This window comes from Mixophyes fleayi, chromosome 3 (genome assembly GCF_038048845.1).
Source record: "Mixophyes fleayi isolate aMixFle1 chromosome 3, aMixFle1.hap1, whole genome shotgun sequence".
Lineage (NCBI taxonomy): Eukaryota > Metazoa > Chordata > Amphibia > Anura > Limnodynastidae > Mixophyes > Mixophyes fleayi.
The window spans coordinates 187,702,893-187,724,280 of NC_134404.1; the positions used below are offsets into that span (position 1 = coordinate 187,702,893).

The following is a 21,388-nucleotide window of genomic DNA, read 5'->3' on the forward strand; positions in this document are numbered from 1 at the left end:
CTTTTTGACTCAGGCCCTATATGTACAGCACAGTACCACCGCTTTTGTAAGATTTCCTAATGCCCCAATTCCCATTCAACACAATCTGAGACTGTATGTCAGTGTTATAAATTTATAACATTTTAAGTAACTCTGTTAGCACTTAAATACACTCTAGTACTACTATAGCAGCTAAGCAGCGGTTTAGACGCAATTTTGATGTACATAGATATAATGCATGAAGTAACCATATATTATAAGAACAGTCCTCTTTCTTTGGTATATGGAATGTATTTTGTAATGTGTTTTGGATTATGTAGATTGCTATTACTGTTAACACTATCTAGATTACAAGTGCAGAGAAAGCCATGGAGTTGCTGCAGGAACATGCGGCACGGGTCATACAACCTTCCCCTGTGCGTCCTGTTTCAGCCAAATATAGTCACGAAATATGGGTGAAGATATACAGCCCACTGGATCTATCACAGGTAGGCACACAGTTATAAATACAGGACGACGACAATATATGTACAATATTTGTAATATTTTGTTCCATTTGATCAAATAGGGAGATTGTCTTTTCAAGGATCTAAATACAAATGATGGATTATCACTACAGCAAACCAGTGAAAATAGTGCTGGCATAACAACTCTCAATAAGCGACCGGTGTCTTCTACACAAAAGAAAGAAACAGGGTAAGATTATTATCTTATAAATAATGTATTTATATGAGCTTAGTGGTCGCTATAGTGAACACATCACAGTAACTGATGCCAATAATGTTTTCCATAAAGTATACACTTTATAAGAGCCAATGGTGGAGTCTTTGTAAATGAGTAAAGGGGGATATTACTTTAACTGTGCCTGTGTCTGATTATTTTCTCACAGGCATAGCAGATATGCTGGTGCCAGGAAAACAATATCTCCTTTAATGCCTCATATTTTAGTTGTCAATTGTACGTTTAGTGATATATTTGACTTTATGATGATTCATACATTAATGTTGTTATGGCATTGTGTATGGATTTCTATTATTTATTATGTGTCCAAAATCAAAACTGTTGTAATGCAGTGAAATTCATTCTTTATATAGTACTAAGGGGCATATTCAATTAGCCACGTTACTCGCAAAAGTAACGCGGCGTTAAAAGTATTACTGGTATTACGGTAATTCTAACCCGGATTTCAGAAAGCCGGCGTTAAAGGTACCGTAATAACGGTAATTACGCACACTATTACCGTAATAACGGTAATAGTGCGCAAGCCACGTTACTTTTGACAGTAACGCGGCCAATTAAATATGCCCCTAAAAGTTTATTGAGTCGCCTTACTATCATTTGTATACAGATGACGCTGACATTAATCAAGAAATGTCAGAATTAAGAAAAAGTGGCAGGGTTATACTTCTCAGCAACCAGCATAAATCAAACACACACTCACTCTTCTTGAATGATAAATAGCCCAAGATATGAGATGCTTTGCATGCAATTAGCATGTTGAAGTACAGGTTTCTATGATCTTTCTAGGAAAACATGTATTTTTCTTGTACAATTCCGCCATATGATGTAGGATTGCCAAACTTCAAAAATATTATTTTCTAAAAATGTTATTATAAAAAAAAAAAAGTACGTTTTTACTGTCACAGTATCATGCTACTTCGAAATTTGTCCAGAATTGAAAATAATTTTTTCTGTTGAGTAGAAATGTTGTTTTGTTTTTACAGCCTGTCAGTAAATGTATAAACTTGTCATCAATACAGCGGGGTAGTCTGTAGCTACATTGTTTCATCTCCTGACGATGGGTCTTGTATAAGGCAAATCTGGGTGTATGAGTGTGCTCATTTCTTATGTTATTTTAATAAGGTACAATTACCAGAACACACTGCAACTACTGGGATTAGATGAGGCAGAAGACAACAGCAAAGATCCTGTAATGATGAAAGGAGCTTACTTATCTCTTCTCTACTTGCGTCATCTGAGACTGAGAGAACTTCAGGTGAACACCCTTTTTATGTAATGATTAACATTTCCAAGCAGGGAAATGAGATGGTATTGGAAAATACCAGGATTTCCAGGATACAATCACATTCATCCAAATCTGAGGTTGTTTCTCAATAAATATAACAGGGGAGCTAACTTCTGTTCAAGCTGCTTAAAAGGCTGGTGAAGCAGAGTACACAGACTTGTAAGAGTTTGGGACAGTCTATTTCACTATAAAGATCAGTGATCTCTATTTTATTAGTACCACAGGCAGAATAACTATCTGTGTGTACCCACCCTTAGCCTAACAAACAAGAGAGCCAGCTTTCACTGCTGCTTCCATGCAGTGAAATGAGTAAGTGAAGTGAACATGTCACAGTTGTATGTTATGTTTAACTCTTGTGACCAGGGCCGCCATCAGGGGGATACGGGGGGTACTGTTGTACCGGGCCCGGGCTCACCAGGGGGCCCAGTGCAACAGCTCAGCAAAGACTTACCTGGGGGCCCGCCGCTGGTCTCCGCTATTCTGTCTTCAGCCTGGCTGTCACCGTGACAGCCAGGCACCAGGATCCGATCGCAGGGGTGGAGGAATCATTCCCCCTGCGATCATGTGCTCTGCCTGTGACAGATCATATATATAATTAATATATATTTATTTCTGTTATAGTTTTTTTGTGTTTTTTAAATAAATTTTATTGAGGTTTTTTCAAAAGTAGGAGGTACGGAAAATGAGTCGGGCCTATATCCAGAATATTAGAGGAAAACATTAAATACATTTCAAATAAATTTAAAGTAACAGCACAAATATTTTATATATAACAGTCTGGAGCATTCTGTTATAAATTTATATCTATATATTGGGGAAGACTTGGCATATATGGTGTCGGGTATCCACAATTATCTTCACTGGTCCTGGCAATGCACACAGGTTTTACATATCCGTGACCTATTACAGAAATGCTCCGACAGCTTAGGGAGTATGTGAAATGCTCACACACTGCTGGGACCATTGGCGTGTGGACAAGTCCATTGCCGTGTATTACTTATGGTGAAGTATTTCCAATATAGATATATAACTAAACTCTGTGTCATTTGTGTGACCTCTACATTTTTCATATGACTTGATCTGTGTGAACAAATTACTGGTAACGCTAACTGCATACTAGAGTGGTATAGCATGACCAACAAGTAGTGAGACACACTTTGTAAAAGGCTGGTTTCTTTACAGCTTTGTGTTCAAATGAATATGAACTTTACTGACAGATTATATGTAATTACCTAGTGGTTTCTGTAAATAACATTAGTGTTCTTTTTATTTCAGCGTGTCTGCCTTGGATCCCTAAATTATTTCCGATCTATAGAGAGAACTCTGACAATTGACACCTGCTGTCTCAGTAGTAATTCTGGTAACCTGGTACGCAGTGTAGGTGAAGAAACCAGCTGGATAAATGCTGCTCAAGGAGGGTCTGGTATGTCAGGAGGACTTGGATCTCATCAGTATATGCACCAAACTCCAGCAGACTTCAAGGTACTCTTTAATATTGGTGTACTGCATGTTTATTTGCATTACATCCACTAATATTAACAACTGCAGGCAAGATATGGTATCCATACATGATTTCAGTGGAGGCGAACACAGAAAACACACTTGCACACTGTCACATACAATTGTGGCTAGAAGTTAGTGATGTAGATACCTCCCATTAATACCATTCAATGCATTTTAAATGACTTTGCTTGTAGACTATTCAAGGCCATAGCCCATATACTTCCCATCCACTTTTTGTATTTGACATTTATAACTTTGCGCTCACATAATATGTATGGAATATGGTGTCCGTTTTTGCTTGAGGTGAGGGCCCTCCTTTTTTCCCTGCTGCGACTTGAGGTTCGTTGCAAATATATAGAATAGAACTCATGGCAAGCATTGTATTTCCTATTGAACACCAGATGGTAGACCTGAAACGGTCGACTAGTCCGTCTACAAAGTGGTATCTGTGTATGCTTCCTTACTGTATCACTGCTCTCTGCTGTATCTTTTATTTGCATCTCCGCCACCAGGTACACAGTGCTCAGTTCATGGAGTTTTCGGAGGTGGAAAATCACGATGACTACTACACAGTAGAAGATGGAATAGTCCACACTCAGGATCAGAAAGGAGCATTTATTGTGTACGATGCTGCGCTTGAAGATTTACATGAGTTGCAAGACCAAATGCTGCTCCTAACAACTCTCATCATTGAGAGAGAAAGAAGTAAGATATCCTGTTTCCACATTGGCCCTCTAGTGATGAAACATCTATATTCCATTAACGATATTTCTCCCTCCTACCATTAGAGACATTGGGGTATAGTCAGTGGACTTGGAGTCTAGGCATTTATCGTACCTTGTTTAAGAATACACTTCCCCCCCTAGTATACCCTTACTATACCCCTCAGTTTTAGTTAAGTACATAAGTAGTAGGGCATGCTTGTATGGGCTCCTGCTTTTATATAATTTTATTTCACAGGATCCAGTGTTACAGAACCAACTTACAAGAAAGACAAAAAGAAAGCTTTACAATTCAACATTTATTAACCAGTACAGTTAGCATCACTTGTTATTCTCCAGGGATGAGAGCATTTAGTTGGAACTGTATTTTTTTTAAATGGGGAGGCCGCACCTGCTTACCTAGGCTGTTAGCTGATTAATAGCTCAAAACTCTGACTACCTAATATAAAATTGGATCCAGTCCATCACTCCCTACTCATCAGCAAATCAGGCCATTTTTAAGACTATTAAATATAATTGCCTTCTTTTCTACTTCACTTCTGCATATCGTCTAAAGAGGGCTGGTGTAATGGGGTAAGCAAAGCAGGCGGCGCCATGCCTGTAAAGCGCTCCCCTCGCCTGCCATCCCCGTTTTTCAGCCGGGTAAAAAAAAAAAGACTCACTGACAGTGTCAGGTGTGACATCATCACATCCCGATACTGTCAGTGAGGAGCGGTGCAGACCGAGAGAACAAGAAGAGAAGAAGACAGAAGAAGAGGAAGAAGAGAAGATCATAGACAGGTAAGTAAAGAACAGAGGGGGCACTGGATGAAAAAAAAAAAAGAAGGAGAGCCCAGGTCTAACAAAGGCTTTATCAGTATATTCACTGCACCTTCGCAAGAGTTATAGGTTGCTGGAGACCCAGCCTGCTCAAGTTTACTCTATACTGATGTTAAAAGGAGGCTAAAATTCTATTGTTTGATATTCATATGTAGCAAAACAAGTGTGAAAGTCTCAACAATAAAAAAGTACAGAGTGGGCAGTGGCGGATCCAGGGGGGAGCGATCGGGGCATTCGCCCCCCTAGCAGCAAAAAGCTAGGTCCCAGCCGCCGATTAAAACGGGAGGGGAGGGGCGGGGCTAAGCGCGAGCGGGGGCGGGGCTAAATGTGGGCCAGCCAATCAGAGTGGTCCCAGCCGGCGACCACAACGGGAGGGGGCGGGCTAATCGCAGGCGGAAGGCGGGGTTAACGCAGGCCAGCCAATCAGAGCAAAGGAGGGACGTGATTATGCAAAATCGCACCCCCTAAACATAAAGTCTAGATCCGCCCCTGAAAGTGGGTAGCAATGTGATGCAGGGGACAGCAATGGAGGGAGCACAGTGTGAAGAAGGAGGGGGAGGCAGTGGTGATGAAGGAGGGGGGGCAGTGATGACTGAGAGGGCACAGTGTGATAAGGAGGGGGCACAGTGAAGCAGGGGCACAGTGGGATGCGGAGAGAACATGATGAAGGAGGGGGACAATGATGATGAAGGGGCACAGTGTGATAAAGGTGGTCAGTGCGATGCTGAAGGGCCAGTGTGATAAAGATAGCACTAAGGCACAGTGTGATGTTAAAGGGGGCACAGTATGACATTTTTGGTGACACAGTGTGATGAGTGTGATAAGGGTGCAGGGTGTAATGTTGAAGGGGCATAGTGGGATCATAATGGTGATGTTGAAGGGGGGTCCAGTGTGATGAAACGGCCCGCCATACTAGTGGCTTGAGATTGGCCATGTTGGGCGTCGTACTCAGACAATCAGGGAAAGGTGGTAGGTCCTCCATTACAACTGCCTCTTCGTCTAGACCTCCTGGTTCCGGGTCCTCTTCACTGCCACTCTTTAGATTGTCTGACTTTGACGGCGTGGCTACTGAGACCCTAGATCTCTGGTCCTGAGGGTTCTCACATAGTGTGGTAAGGATCATGATTAAGGCAAGAAAGCCCTCTTCCTCTGTTATTTATTATCGGTTTTGGAAAGATTACATTCTTTGTTGTGAATCTTAAGGGTCTCCCACTTCCTGCTTCAGTCTCTCCTGCCTACTTTCTTTCCTGTAGGTGGGTTTGGATAAGGGACGGCGTTTCGCCTCTTTAAAATTGCAGGTTTCATTGTTCTCTATTCTCTTTCAGTGCCGACTAGCAGTCTTAAGGGATGTTCAGACGTTTTCTACACATTCAGCCCCCCTTTGTTCATCTGATTGAACCATGGGATCCACTTGGAAGGCACTTCTCATAATCTTCTCTGCTTAGCGGGTGTCATGGTTGGGAGCAAATTAAGCAGTATTGAGCAGTATTAAGCACCTACAGCAACTGCGTGTGTGTACACACACACACACACACACACACACACACACACACATACATACAGACACACACACACGGCTCATGGGTTTGCAAGGATTTGCATAAGTGAAGCCTGCAGGTATGCGACAATTGGTGCCCAAAGCCAACTCATATATTGAACATCCTTATTTTTGCCCAGTTGTGTTGCAGAGCAGACTATAGTGCACTACACTACACAATTTATTTCACACTCCGTTACTTATCTACCAGTTGACCACCCAAATTCCTGAGTTTGTTTTTGTTTGCCGGTGAAGTAACACAAGTCTGATATATAAGCTGTCCCCATGTTTTAAACCATTAAAAAAAAAACATCTGTGTAAGCTGAAGTTACTTTAGCCCATAAAATATATTCAATGGTTTCTTTTTAGGCCCCAAATAAAACAGTTACAGAAACCTATTCTTACTTATCCAACTATTATGCATCAGGAATCTGAATTATGGGAAATATGCATTATTCAGAACCCAGGCTTAATGGAAAACTAGTTGTGCCTAATGCTAAATCTGAACCTGATTGAGTAACATTTTGTAATGATCATTGTAAATTCAGTTTGGCTGACAGTCAACAAATTGTCCACTGGTTGTCAGTCTGAGTGTACAGAGCATCATGATAACTGTTTAGCATCTGCCAGTACCATGATTTGCCCATGTAGAGTATACATAGCCCCATTTTTAGGAAAGATCGGAGATTGTCCATAGCCTCCAATTTTATAGGGCACTTATACACAAGGATTTGTATTCCTATTTTTTTACCGCCCAAGTTTTTTATGTACGTTTTATAGTACTGTATATTTATCTAGTATCTTAATCAACCTAATGCAAGTGGTTCTATCTTTGATCCCAAAGGTTTCAAGTCAAGTAAGAAGGATGCGAGTGAGGTGGACCTCTCAGACTGGGCACATGTGAATGTGGACCGCTTTGCTCTACTGCTGGACCTGTGGACTTGGGAATGTACTCTATTAGAAAACAAACAGCAGGTAGAGATGGCAAATGTGCTTCTTTCTCTACTGGTTCCAGAAGAATGTGAGGAAAATATAAGTTTGCATAAAGGGCTGCAATATCATGAAACATTTTTCCTTATGAATATGCTATTAAGAAAATGGAGGGGGATAGGTATTCAATACAGATAACCACATCAGGGTATGTGGACCAAGTGCAATGTGCAGCATTTACATAGCTTTTCTTCTGTTCCTTTTTTTTTTATTATTGAGAATGTGTCCCCTAATTTACAATTGTAACTTGTACAAAGTGACCACATACTTTATGTAACCTCTGTTTGTTTAATCAGCACCATTCATCTAATACAGGCCTGGCCACCCAGTGGCTCTCCAGTTGTTGTGAAACTACAAGCCCCAACAAGCTCTGCCAGAGAATATCCAGCCAATAGCTGGAAAGGCATGCTGGGACTTGTAGTGTCACTAGAGAGCCACAGTTTGGCCAGGCCTAATCTAGTATGAGGAGCCGAATAATGAACATTATAAGGATTAGTAAAATATTTTTGATAATTTGGACGTATACTTGACATTTTGAATGTACAGGAAGTACTTTGCTTCATTATGAAATAAAATAGTTTTAGTGTAACTGATGGTTAAATTGATTAAACTTGGATGGCCATATTTCTGTGCAAACATAGTAATACAGCAATAATTTGTGTAAACTCCTCATTATCATACAAGAGCATAAGCCAATATATCATCAGGCAACAGTTTCGGCATTGGAATTTGGCCTTAAGTGCTCCCAGTATTGTCCTAACCACAAAATACAGCAGAATGAATTGGACCTCGTATTCCCTGCTCTGTTCATAGGCTATAAATTCTGTGAAAAGATAATTTACATATACAGTGCTGAATTCCATGGAATAGCAAAGCAATAGAGAAACTTGAACATTGTATCACCATTGCAAAACGATCTGTCCTGCAGTGAAATTAGATTTGTACAAAACTCCATTATAGCTTCGCTCATCTCTAAACAATACCACTACTGTAAATGTGGCAGCCACGTTTTCTAATAACTGTTCAGATGAGGTGCTGCAACTTTACTTTATGCCTCTTGCGTACAGGGGTATTTTGCAAAAACTAAGTTAAAAATGAGGCAAAATTGATGTAAAAAATGTATTAAATGAGTGATATTTTTATTTTTAAATACATGCAGATGTTTGCTAACTTTTGGTAATATTAAACCTAAATTGACGTTACATTGTATAGTTTGTTCAAAATTATTTTTTAAATGCAATATTGCAAATCAACATTTTTATTCCACTTTTGATAAGTTAACAAAGTTATTCGTTTTGTTTTTTTTTGTTTTTACAACCGCTTTTATTAGAAGTTTTTCAGTTAGCGGAACAGGAAGCAAAATAAAAAAAAGGATGTGGGGGAGTACAAGGCAAGGGGTAAGGATAGGGTACAAGTTATTCTTTTTAGTGATGATATTTTATACTTAATTGTTCCAAGAATATTGAGTTATTTTAAAGACCATTTTAATTTTGGCTTTTATTTAACTAAATTGTTTAGTGTATTGAACTTTTATAGATTTCCTTTAGTAATTAAAACACTGGTGTAGACCTTGATTATACAAGGACTGGAGTGTAACAGAGCTAGAATATTGTACAATTTCTAACATCATTTACTGTATATCTCCTGTGTTTTGTAATTAGCTTGTCGATAGTTATTATGAAGCATACCAGCATGTCCTTGATCCAGAAGACAGATTTACCTTGGCACAAGTGATTACTGACATCATGTGTAGGCGCCCACGGTTTGACATTGGCGCCAAATACTTCCTGGAAGCTTACAGGGATGATTGCCAGTGCCTGAGACTTCACTTGCAGCTTGTTAGAAATGTATTGAATAGCCAAGTAAGTAAACGGACATCAATTCACAAACAGTGCAGATGCATTTATTGGTGAAAACCGCTTCTTGTCATTATTTTTAATTCAGCTAAAAGTCTATAAGGTTTACCAAGCATTCACATTTGTAAAAATAAGTTAGGTCCCATTTTAAATTATATTCATAATATTGTATATTGTAATTTTGCAATGAAAGTTCTAAAAATCACAGTAGCAGGACACTAGTTTTGCTTCAATAGAAAAAACTTAATCTCCATAAATGTAGTTCATTGGGAAGCAAATGATGTTTTTAATATTTGTTGGGTTTTTTTATTTACCCATTTCACAGCACATCATGGATTTTACTATGGATTTGTAGCGATGGTTATTAAGTTGTTCCAAGGCACATTTACTTGATTATTTTGCTATTTTAAGAGTAACTAAAGCCATTGTAGGTCTATGGAGTTAGGAAGCATAGCGAACCTTAAGAGACCCAGAGAGAAACATCTGATTCTAAGACCCCCCCCCCCACTCAGTCGAGCTGTGCTTTGCAACTAATGAGAATTTTTGAGTCAAATGAATAGATATGTCCCAGGGATACAAGTTAATTGAAGCTATAATCACCGTTGGCATTGCAATGCACCCATCCTGATGATTTTCTTTAGGGCTCACAGCAGGTAAGCGGCGACTTCACTCAACAGGGGCGATCCGAGAGAAGCCTTGACTGATTTGAACACAACCCAAATAACACCACTCATATAAATGGGGACAAGCCAATTTGGCAAATTTGTTACAAAGTGGAAAAAGATAAAAAAATGGTTTAAGGGGTCCGTGAGAGTAGACTCCATGGGATACATAAGCAAGGTTAAGAATGAATACCAATACTGTGCAGGGTAGTAAAATGCAAGTGGACTCTGATACAGGATTGGAAATCACAATAATGATGGATTTGTATAATAATGATGACAGTCTACCCTGTGCCATTGAGGAAAGTGAGGCAAAAACGGACTAAATGTTCTCCAGTTCAAACCATGTTGCAACGGGTGCAATTTAGTTTATTATTTTGTGCAAGTTAAATACTGACTATTTTCATGTAGCACACTTGATAGCTTTATTTTTACATTGAAATTTAAAGTTGATCTAGGACATGCCCTATCTAAAATACAAATATGTCCCCACATTTTAAATTTACCTCCCCCTCCAATGCAACATGGTTTTGCCAAGGTGCAAAGTTACCCCTTTATTTTGCTTTGCTCTCCTTAATGACTCAGGCCCTGTGTCTCAAGTAACAGCCTTGCAGCCGTTCTCTTTTGTTGGTGATCTTAGCAATGCACAATAGGGCTCATTCTTTCTCTAAGTATATGAGGTGTCTCCCCAGGGCCGGATTAACGGAATGGAGGCCCCTGGGCTAATGGGGCCCCCATTCCCCCGTAAGGCCCCCCCCATTAGCAGCCTGGCCCCCCTGTTAGCCGCCCCCCCTCCCTCCCCTCCAAGCGCTTACCTTCTCCTCTCCTGTCACTGCAGTCCTCCTTCCGCGGCGCGCTGTAAGCTCCTTACTGAGGAGATCTCGTGACACTCTCGCGAGATCTCCTCAGTAAGGAGATTACTGAGCGCCGGAGAAGGAGGACTGCAGTGACAGAGCTCAGCATTGATCGGGCCGGGGGCGCCCCCGCCCCCGTCCCGATCAATACCTCTGCTGAACTCTGTCAAGGGCCCCCTGGATGCCCGAGGCACCTGGGCTGTAGCCCAGTTAGACCTCGGGTTAATCCCACCCTGTGTCTCCCCCGGAAATTTTATCTCTGTGTCTGTTATTATCCCCATAGCACCGTGTCTAATAGAAGAGGCAGACATCAGCTTAAATCTCAACCTGGAGACTTGGGGATAAGACACTAAGGGCCTCTGGTTCCACTGACACTCGATCCATCTCTGCTCACTCTGGCTGCTCCTCTCAGCACTGACTGAGCTCCGCAGCCTCACTCTAGTGGTGTCCAGTAATTTCTTGTTATGTCACTATTTGCTGCCAAATAAAAGAAACATGTTTCCTAATTGCCCTCCCTTTGATCTCAAAACTTGTAATTCCTCTCTTGGGTTTTTGATGGCTTCAAAATTATTTTTCTGCTTATAAATGAAACACACTTATGTATTTTGTGAGTTTCATTGCTTTGTGGTCTTTGTGGGTATATACAGGAAGCAGTGTTATAACTTTATGATGAAAGGGGAAGCCACATATTTTCTTATTAGCGCATCATGTGAAATTAGTAGACCGCAAAGACTCCTCCTGTAAATTAACATACTGGGTGCAGCTGGAAAACTTTGCTAGCCCATTGTAATAAATTTGTCCATACACATACAGGTCTTAATTAAGATTTGCGTGGAGGTTTTAGGTGTAATAAACATGGAAAAATAATTGGTGTACTGTATCCAAAAGCAGTTTTACTGATTTGTAAAAAAATAAAGCATTCAGATGAATTGCCAAAAAGCAGATTTATCATCAGCTATTTATATAGCTGATGATGATGATAATTATGCAGCGCTGTATAGAAAACTCACTCACATCAGTCCCTGTCCCATTGGAGCTTACAATATAAATCCCATAACACACACACACAGACAGACAGTCTAGGGTCAATTTGATAGCAGCCAATTAACCTACTAGTATGTTATTGGAGTGTGGGAGGAAACCAGAGCACTCAGAGGAAACCCACGCAAACAGAGGGAGAACATACAAACGCCACACAGATAAGGCCATGATCGGAATCAAACTTATGAATTTAGTGCTAACCACTAGGCCACCGTGCTGCCCATGTATCATTGAGCGTTATAATTGTTTATACTTTTATGTTTATCTTTTTCTTTATACAGATAGAAAGTCAGAGGGAATTTGTCCAGAAGGTTTGGCGAGATGGTCGAAAAGGAGGTTTTTATGAATTTGGTCTTCCTCTGAATATTGTTACTAAGCCACTTGTCTCACTTAACACCAGTTGGTAAATTCTTTCATTTTCTATATGTTCAAATGCTGTGAATTGTGACTTTGCCCTACTGCTGTAATGCCAGCACCTGTAATTTATCATACAATGCAAAAGAACCAGGTATAATGCCTTACTTGTATCTGCTCTTTCTTCCCTCATACTATCAAAGCAAATCCTTATTTTTATCATGAATACAGTTGCTCCTCTCTAGTAGTAGGGATTTAACTGATCCTTTCTTGCATGGCATTTTATTAAAAGCATAATAATAGCCTGCCACTCAAGTGAAATCTATTAAAAAGGGGCATGGATGTGTGGCTGAATTGAAAAGATCTAAATCAAGCATTAATCACAGTATGTCCTGGTGGTTGCAGAGTCTAGTGGCATGTGTGCAATGCTAATCCATTTTTGGTGGGTAGTATAGCAAACCTAATATATTTCCAGTGACATATGTATATTATATATTGGCCTCTGTCTGATTGCTAGTAAATAATCTGATGGTTGTATATAAACCATCCCTCTAATCTGGTATATAATAGTCCCCCAGCTTGGAGGGTAATATGCAATACAAACCTCCAATCTGGTGGCTATTACATAAGAGATGCCCCCAATCTAGTGTCTAGTTTTGAAAGCAGAGCATCCAATCTGGCAGCTAAGTCCCTAAACAGATCTGAAATCTGGTGGCTAGTGTACAGTACAAACTCTCCAAATCTGTTGGGTAGTGTTCAAAGTACACATCTATTCTGGTACTCAGTACCAGGCCCTTCTCTGTTTGCTTGTGTGTAAACACATCAGCAGCTGTCATTAACAATTACAAGACAGCATTGTACACTATGATGTATTAACAGCAGTTAGTACCAGGCAGAAAGCTGCTTGTAAAGTGAACTCTGACGGGCTGCTGGAATCAACTGATATTAACTAATCAGAGTTCTGGAATCTGTCCACCAGTTGTTAATAACAACTCACAATAGATCCTCTTTCAGCAACAAGTAATCAGAGAGGGGCCAGTGCTTGTGATTAAAAAATTGGTAGATCCCCTCTTATTACTAATTGATACTCTGGAACCTCCAGCAAGTCACCCATATACCCCCTGATGGTGGTCCTGGTTATCTGTAATGTTCTTTTTCTTACACGTTTGTTTTTGTATCCACAGTCCTGCTTTAAAGAATGTTTACCTTTTGGAGTTCCACCCCTCTGTGGGGTTGGCATACCTAATCTCTCAGACACTAGACCACATTTGTCAAGAGTTTCAGCATATATCTAATGCAAAGTCGCCCAGGCAGTCCTACAGTGTGGAGAAGAAGGTCCTGCAGCTTGCACTTACTGAATGGTCAGCCCCCAGGGATCTCCAGTCATCCTTTACCAGGAATGTCCGCAAAGATGTAAGTATGTTCATGCTATGCAATATTTATGCCTATAATCATTTTCATTAAAGTCATTTTAGCCATATTTACACACCTAATAAAATTACTAGTGGAAAAGTTGCCATCTTATAAAGCAGACCATCAGCTATTTGAACCAATTTGTTTACCATATTTGTTTGTAGATAACCATTTTCTCTTGCTCCCGTCTCCTGAAATTTCTCTTCCACAACTCATCCTCCACTAAAATAATGTGAGCGAAAGTCAACAACTATGTATCGCACTGGGTGAATCCAATTTCCCATTAATATATCAATTTTATTGTTAATTCCATATGCTCAGTATATAACACCAAGGATAAAAAGGAAAATGTGAAATGGGGCATTGTAAATTTTATTGACATCCAAGTAAATTGTTGAGTTTTTTTAATTTCTCCATAAAATCAAATTTTATTAGTGAAATAATTAAAACCAAGATCGAGCTGATGAACTTTTGAAATATATATTACTGTTAAAAATAGCAGTTAATCTGCTATATTATTTTAGGGTTAAAGTAAGTTGAAGTCATGGGATAAAAAAATGATGTCTGCTGTCATAGTAGCATTGATGTTTTATTCTTCATTCATTCTTTATTCTGATATAGTTATTTGAGGAGGTGTTGATGGAAGATCCAGTCACGGTTAGAGATATCTGCCTGTTGGTGTTGAATTCAGCTGATGAAGATAAAAAGCATGGCAGAGGAAAACAAATCTTTATGCTGGACACATTCAGCAAGATGTTAGAGCTCATCACCCTACGTTCTAGAATAATAGATGCGTCGTTAGAAACAGCAATGCTCTCTAGGTCAGAGAAATTAAAGACATCTTTATCATATTTAAATTAAATAAGTATTAAAACAATGTTTGAGACACGTATTTCCGCCTTAATAAGAGATGTAATATTCACACATTCTATTACACTGTGTCATACCAGATGTGAGTTGCAATGAGAATCTATTTTAAGCTGCGGCCAGTCCTGTTATTGAGGTGCGCAACAGCGCCACCATCACAGGGCCATAATTCCCCCATTTGGTCCTCTTGCTGTCAACGGGATGTCACAGTGTCACAGATTAAGAACAGCCCAATCACATTTTGTCTAGCAGCTTAGTTTGTCATTGGAACTAAGACCACATTTGTTGCCCTTGAAAATATAATGTTGCCCATACTTGCTATACAGTATACTGAGAGCAAAGATTCCATGGCAGACTGGCAACACAGCAATAACTGATGGTAACAAGCAGATACATGGACATTTCCATTGTTGTGGTTACATCTATTTGGGAGGAGAATATATACTGTGACATCACTATGAGTAAAAAGATATGTGCTGATAATAAATGCAGCACGTTTTACCTTATGCTTTATAGAGAATATATCCAATTTAACACAAAATATTGTTGGTCTTAGCTCTTTTATACATGGCTGTAGTCTTACTTGTATTGACTAGCAAAATTACATCTTAATATAAAAGAACTGTTGGTGGGAATTATCATTAGAATTAAACGTGTGCATCTATAATGTTTTGTTTTTACTTCAATGTAACAGGACATATACATGTTTAGCTGAAGAGATGGGATTCAATGAGTTTCACCTGTACTTAAGACCTGTGCAGTTTGAGTTTGCATCACATAAGGAACATGCGGACCAGATGCCTCCTATGTTCATCACTTCTCTCCTTGAGGATGACAGCTGTGTGGACAGGTGAGTAATAACTATGACTAGTAGTCATTTCCCCTAGTAGTCTTGCTATACTCCGCTATGAAGCAGGCTTGAGAATCAGTGCAAAGCCTAAATGCAGCCTATGAGATAGTGGAACATAATACACTTGTCAGATGTCTAACCTCATACACTTGAAGGTGCGACTCCTTTACCATTTTTTGTCATGTTTTACCTGAGTAACATTAATGCGCTTTATTGTATGCATGGTTTAAATACAGTTCATAAATCCCTTTCTTCTCTTTCACTTGTAGGTATTCACCATCAGCGCAGCTTCTTGCCATTCATGAAGTAGATGACAATCAGATTGGAAAGTTTAGTTTCTCATCAAGAGATGCTATACTACAGGTGAGAGGTTCACAGTGAAGGACTGGCAACATTTTTAAATAGGGACAAACACAACTAGGTGGCCCAAGGAACAGTGCCCTTGGCCCTCTCTTAATTAAATGTATACCCATGTACTTTCTATCCAGTGTCCGTGCATATTCCACACAAAACTGGATGAAACATGCTGTAGGGCAACAAAATATATACAATGTCAATGAAGAAGTCTGTTCCTTCTGTTACCAATATTGCATTTGTCATCCATTCCCATTCAGTAAAAAGAACAGTGTTGAAATAAAGGCATAACCCCCCTTTCCCCCCCTGTAAAAATGTGCATTCTTTTTGGAATAATTTTTCATGCTTTGCATGTTTGCTTCCAAAGACCGCAGTGTAAAGTACAGATCCCATTCCCACACTCATCCCCACAGAAATATAATACTGCTCCCATGTTCACGGTGTATAGCATAGCTCACATATCAATAGTGTTTATTATTGCTCCCATATCCATAGCATACTCTACAGCTCCCATGTCTACAATATATATGGCTCCAATTCCCTCAACATACATATAAATGTTCCTTCAACAGTACATTGCCACTCCCATGGTCTTGGTAAGCATTAAATCTTGCATACCATCATTATACAGTGAAAGTGCCCACTGTCATATTCCCCCTCTCTATAGTGCATCTTCATTACGTGTAACTATTATACAGTAGAGCTCTTTTTCTTAGGTAAAGTACACAGTGCAGTTGTCATGTCCATACTATTAGTAATCTACTCCTTGTGCTGTTACTTTAAGGGTGTACTGTAGCACTGAGCTGCTACTAACTTGAGCTATCAAACATATTGTGCTCACACACACACACACACACACACACACACACATAAGTCATACCATGCCCCACACCATTTTCCCTAAAACATATTTTTTCCCCAATACCTCTGTGTCTTACCTTACTTAAATGTCTCATGCCTATCTCCTATAGCAGTCACTGCAATTGCAGGGGGTGTTGTAGCTATGTGGTCTAGAGGTTATGGGGGCCCAGCTCCCCCTGACCCCCAAAGAGTAGTCCTCTTCTGAGCATGATGAGGTCTGGCACATGTTCATAAAAGCAGAGTGGGTGCCTCTGGACGGTGCAGTGGATCGCTGGGCCCACCCCAAGTTTTAATACAGGGTTCAGTGATGCATTATTCTCTGTCTTATAGTCATCCCTGTCCCATTTTTTTTATTACCTGATGCTCCTTGTTTCATTATATATGATCTTAATCTGTGCCCTTCCTTGTAAGCACTGTGTAGGCATAGCGTACCAACAGGGGCGGATTGGAAACTTAAAGTGGCCCTGGAAAAATTATTGAAGTGGTCTCATGGGGGCGGGACCAAATCAACTGTAGGTGGGGTCAACACAAAAGTAAGCAGGATTTAGAACTACTGGAATTTGGTTGTAGTAACACTTACAAAACCCTAGATGTGATTACTTAATACACAGTGTGTCATTACTAAAGCAATGCAGGGAAAAGGCTGCCAGTTGCATCTTTTCCTGACATCATGAGGTGCAAACTACTAGTCAAATCTCTCTCTTTTAATGTATAAAAATGTGTCCTGCACAAAAAATGCATTAACGATATTCCTAATAATAAATGGCTATCCAGTGCAATCACCACAAAGATGAAATGCTTCAAGCATCTGCAAGAAAACACTTATTCTGTAACAATTGTGTATGAGACCTAGATGTGCCCAGTGATTGGTGGTGCTTTGAATCAATAACAATGCAGGGACGGTTGGCAGACAATGGTATAAGTGAAGGGGAGAGCTTTTCCAAGGATTTGCAGGTGATTTACTAACTACAAAGGAGGCAAGATTAATGATATTGTCAGTGCAATGGGGGCTGGCCATATGTTCAACAAAGTGATCTGAGAATGGGAGAAGTGCAAGGTAGAAGGCAGGCAATGAAATCAATGTAAGAACCACTAAAGTATCACCAGAGCTGGAATAAGGCTCTTGGGGGCCCAGGGTACTTAAAAAAGGGGGGTTACCATATTACAGGCTTGACTAACCTGTGGCACTCCAGGTTCCAGCGTACCCTTCCAGCACGAAGCTGCTATATATTGGCAAAGCATGCTGGGGCTTGTAGTTTCACAACACCACAGGTTAGCCAATCCTGCCATATTAGATACATATTAGACAAATACACAGGCAAAGCTGTGTGTACTACTGTTAGGTGCACACAGTTCTACCTTCACGTAGTGAAGTGACTTCAGTAGTACAGTATGAAGCGGGACATACCTCCCAACTGTCCTTGTAATCAGACCAAATCATGACTAAGAGACAGTCACTCAACTTCGGGACTACCACTACCTGTGGCTGCTGGTTTCATTAGATCAATTGCTGCTTGTCTAGATCCTGGATTGTTGGATTCCCTATTTTAAAAAAAATAATGGGTACATGAAATTTAAAAACCTCAAACCATCCACAGCATTAAATCATTAGCACTCACATTTAATAATTAGGCCTCTCTCTGGCCCCAACATTAAAATAATAGTACTCACATTTGATAAATAGATCTATTTCCCTCCATTCGGCCCTGTCATTAAATTAGGTATATTTAATAAATAAACATATTTTTCTCCAACTAAATAGTATTTCTATTTAATAACTAAACCTAATACCTTCCAAACAGCCCCAGCAATATATCAATAGCATTTACGTTTAATATAACCATTTCCCACAACCACCCCCGGCATTAAATAGTTGATATTCACATTAAATAGCCCTCATCCTCAAACTCGACCCCATATTTAATTAATAGCCCCAAACCACCCCAACATTAAATTAAAGGCCCTGCCACCCCATCTTAATTTAATAGGCCCCACCAATAAATTAAATTGCCCCACCAACACCCCACAAATTAAATAGCACCCATTAAATAATTAGCACCACCATTAAATAGCCTGCCTACCACTCATATACTACTAAGACAGCCCCCCATTCTCTCACACATTATAGCAGTCCCCTCCCTATAGTGTCCTATATGCAGCCTCCCATCCCTATAGTGTCCTATATGCAGCCTCCCCTCCCTATAGTGTCCTATATGCAGCCTCCCCCCCTATAGTGTCCTATATGCAGCCTCCCCCCCTATAGTGTCCTATATGCAGCCTCCCCCCCTATAGTGTCCTATATGCAGCCTCCCCTCCCCCTATAGTGTCCTATATGCAGCCTCCCTCTACAGTATCCTATATACAGCCTCCCCCCTACAGTGTCCTATATTCAGACCCCCCCTATAGTGTCCTATATGCAGCCTCCCCCTCTCCCCTATAGTGTCCTATATGCAGCCTCCCCCTCCCCCTATAGTGTCCTATTTGCAGCCTCCACCCCTCCCTATAGTGTTCTATATGCAGCCCCCCCTTCCCTATAGTGTTCTATATGCGGCCTCCCCCTATAGTGTTCTATATGCAGCCACTCCCTCCTCCCTATGGTGTTCCAATTGCAGTCCCCTCACTTACGTTTAGGTGTTTTTCTGCTGCATCGCTCCTCAGATCAGACAGGAAGTGAAGTAAGCATCGGCAGGAGCCTACCTCTCCCAGGCAGCTCCTGGATACCAACTTGAGAAAGTTGGATAAGGCACTTAAATAGATATGAAATGTCTTACTAGATAGTGTGGTGAGGTTTACAGCAATATATTTGGGTGTTTTGGAACAAACAGCATGGCAATATGTGCTTTACTTTTGACTAAATTTGTATTTTCTTTCAAGCTACTGAATAAATGCGGTGTGGAGAATATGCAAGTGGTGCTCGCCTGCCAAGTAAGCCAGAGAAATGCCCTGTTAGCTGCCATTCAGCTGGCTTCATTTTGCTACATGTCACCATGGAGTTCTCAGCAGTGCGTGGATATAAAGGTTAGCAATAGCAGACAACAATTCATATTTTGTGCTTTGTAGATCTGTAACGTGCCGGCGTCTAATACATTTATTCTTTATATTTGCATAACTTAAATGAATAAAGCCTTTTTAGATGTAAAAGTGATTTGTGTTAAAATAAATTTGCTAAAATACAAGGTTTCCCATTAGTTCTTAAACTAAAGAGCATATATCTTACAAAATATTTCTTAGCATGCTAGGCAGATACTGTATGCTCGGATATGCTGCTGTTTGAACCATATAGATCTGTCTGAATGAACTATATGGCAATTTGCTTTGCCCAGTTTTTGAGAAAAATGACCACAGGGCATTTTCTGATGCCACATTTTATAGCATGTAAGTACGAGCTAAAGACCTTAATACATTTGACTTAGCAAGGTTTGATTTTTGATTATTTTTGCTACAGTAGGAAACAATGAATTTATACATTAAATATTTTTAAAGTTTTTCAGTATTTTACAATCAACAATCAGACAGAAAACAAATATTGTGAGTTTTACAGTTTGTTTATTATAAGAAAGCACAGTTGGAGAATACAAAAAGCAATGATTTAGTAAACTTTGCTATTTCTCGAAAAAAGGTTATGTCCAACACCCTTCAGCTTTTGTTCCAAGGTGACATCCTGTTCAGCCTATGCAGCTGGGACCTGATGAAGCAGCTGAAGAAATTCAATCTGCCCAAGGAGTGGTCTAGAGGGTGTTGCCTGCAACACCTTTTATACCCTTTTGGCATTTATCCATTTATCTACATATAGCCAATAAAAGCAAGGTAGTTATGACTAACATATTCTATTGGTATGTACCATGCATGAATAGAAGGTGGACTTAATGCTACTGGCTAGTGTAAATATCAACACCATGTGTCAAGGTTGTCTTGTATATCACACTGCATTATCACGCAGGGTAGGATCTCATTGGCTGAAGGATCAGGCAAGACAGGTGACAAAAGTCCAGAATTAATATACATATAAGTCCTTTTAAACTTGCCAGAGTCAGGATACCAGAAATGCAGGTTGGTCAGGGTACCAAAAGTCAGGAATAGCCAAGGTCAAAAGCCAGGTATAACAAGGTACTGGAATACAGGAACCAGGAATAGCAATAATCCACAGCTGCCCAACAAGAACTGCAAAACATGTTCCAGCCAGGTCTGATTGCAAGAGCTAAGTATAAATACGCTAGTCATCAGCCTTACCAACTACAGCTAAGTGAGGCATCTCAGCTGCTTCCAGGACACATGAACCCCCATAGTGGCCACTTATGGTGGAAATGCAGAGTTGCACCTGTAAAGACTTAGTGCAGCTATGAGTCAGACCATAACACTATGTGGGTCTCTTCTATTTAATTAATAATGCGTGCAGCTAATTCAAATATGTGATCATGAGTGTCCAAAGTAGAAATAAAAATATAAATAACAGTTTCTGCCATCATTTTGATACTCTTAAACAATTTTAAAAAAAAAACCAAAAAACTCTGCATTCCTTATATACATTTCCACACTGCCATATATCAGACACTGGGATTCTACACTAATTATCACACATATACTGGCAGTGGCTGGAGCAATAAATTATAGATGATTATTTGTTTTTTCTACAACTTGCAATTAAGAATGGTGTTGGAATTTTGTAAATTTTGCGGAAATTACTACAGAAATCGCAGTAA

At 39.9% G+C, this 21,388-nt stretch overlaps 1 protein-coding gene across 1 annotated transcript in view; it reads left to right on the forward strand.

Annotated features, from left to right (window-relative positions):
* Nucleotides 1-330: 330 nt before the first annotated feature.
* The window catches only part of LOC142144265 (uncharacterized), a 109,378-nt gene continuing 88,320 nt past the window's right edge, over nucleotides 331-21,388 (forward strand). Inside the window, exons 1-13 of the mRNA XM_075202890.1 lie at nucleotides 331-467; nucleotides 548-675; nucleotides 1,843-1,975; nucleotides 3,281-3,487; nucleotides 4,021-4,213; nucleotides 7,431-7,561; nucleotides 9,238-9,438; nucleotides 12,271-12,392; nucleotides 13,528-13,756; nucleotides 14,378-14,577; nucleotides 15,318-15,473; nucleotides 15,743-15,836; nucleotides 19,563-19,706. Of these exons, the coding sequence (XP_075058991.1) occupies nucleotides 348-467; nucleotides 548-675; nucleotides 1,843-1,975; nucleotides 3,281-3,487; nucleotides 4,021-4,213; nucleotides 7,431-7,561; nucleotides 9,238-9,438; nucleotides 12,271-12,392; nucleotides 13,528-13,756; nucleotides 14,378-14,577; nucleotides 15,318-15,473; nucleotides 15,743-15,836; nucleotides 19,563-19,706 (2,058 nt within the window). The 5' untranslated portion in view covers nucleotides 331-347. The remainder of the gene's footprint in view (nucleotides 468-547; nucleotides 676-1,842; nucleotides 1,976-3,280; nucleotides 3,488-4,020; nucleotides 4,214-7,430; nucleotides 7,562-9,237; nucleotides 9,439-12,270; nucleotides 12,393-13,527; nucleotides 13,757-14,377; nucleotides 14,578-15,317; nucleotides 15,474-15,742; nucleotides 15,837-19,562; nucleotides 19,707-21,388) is intronic.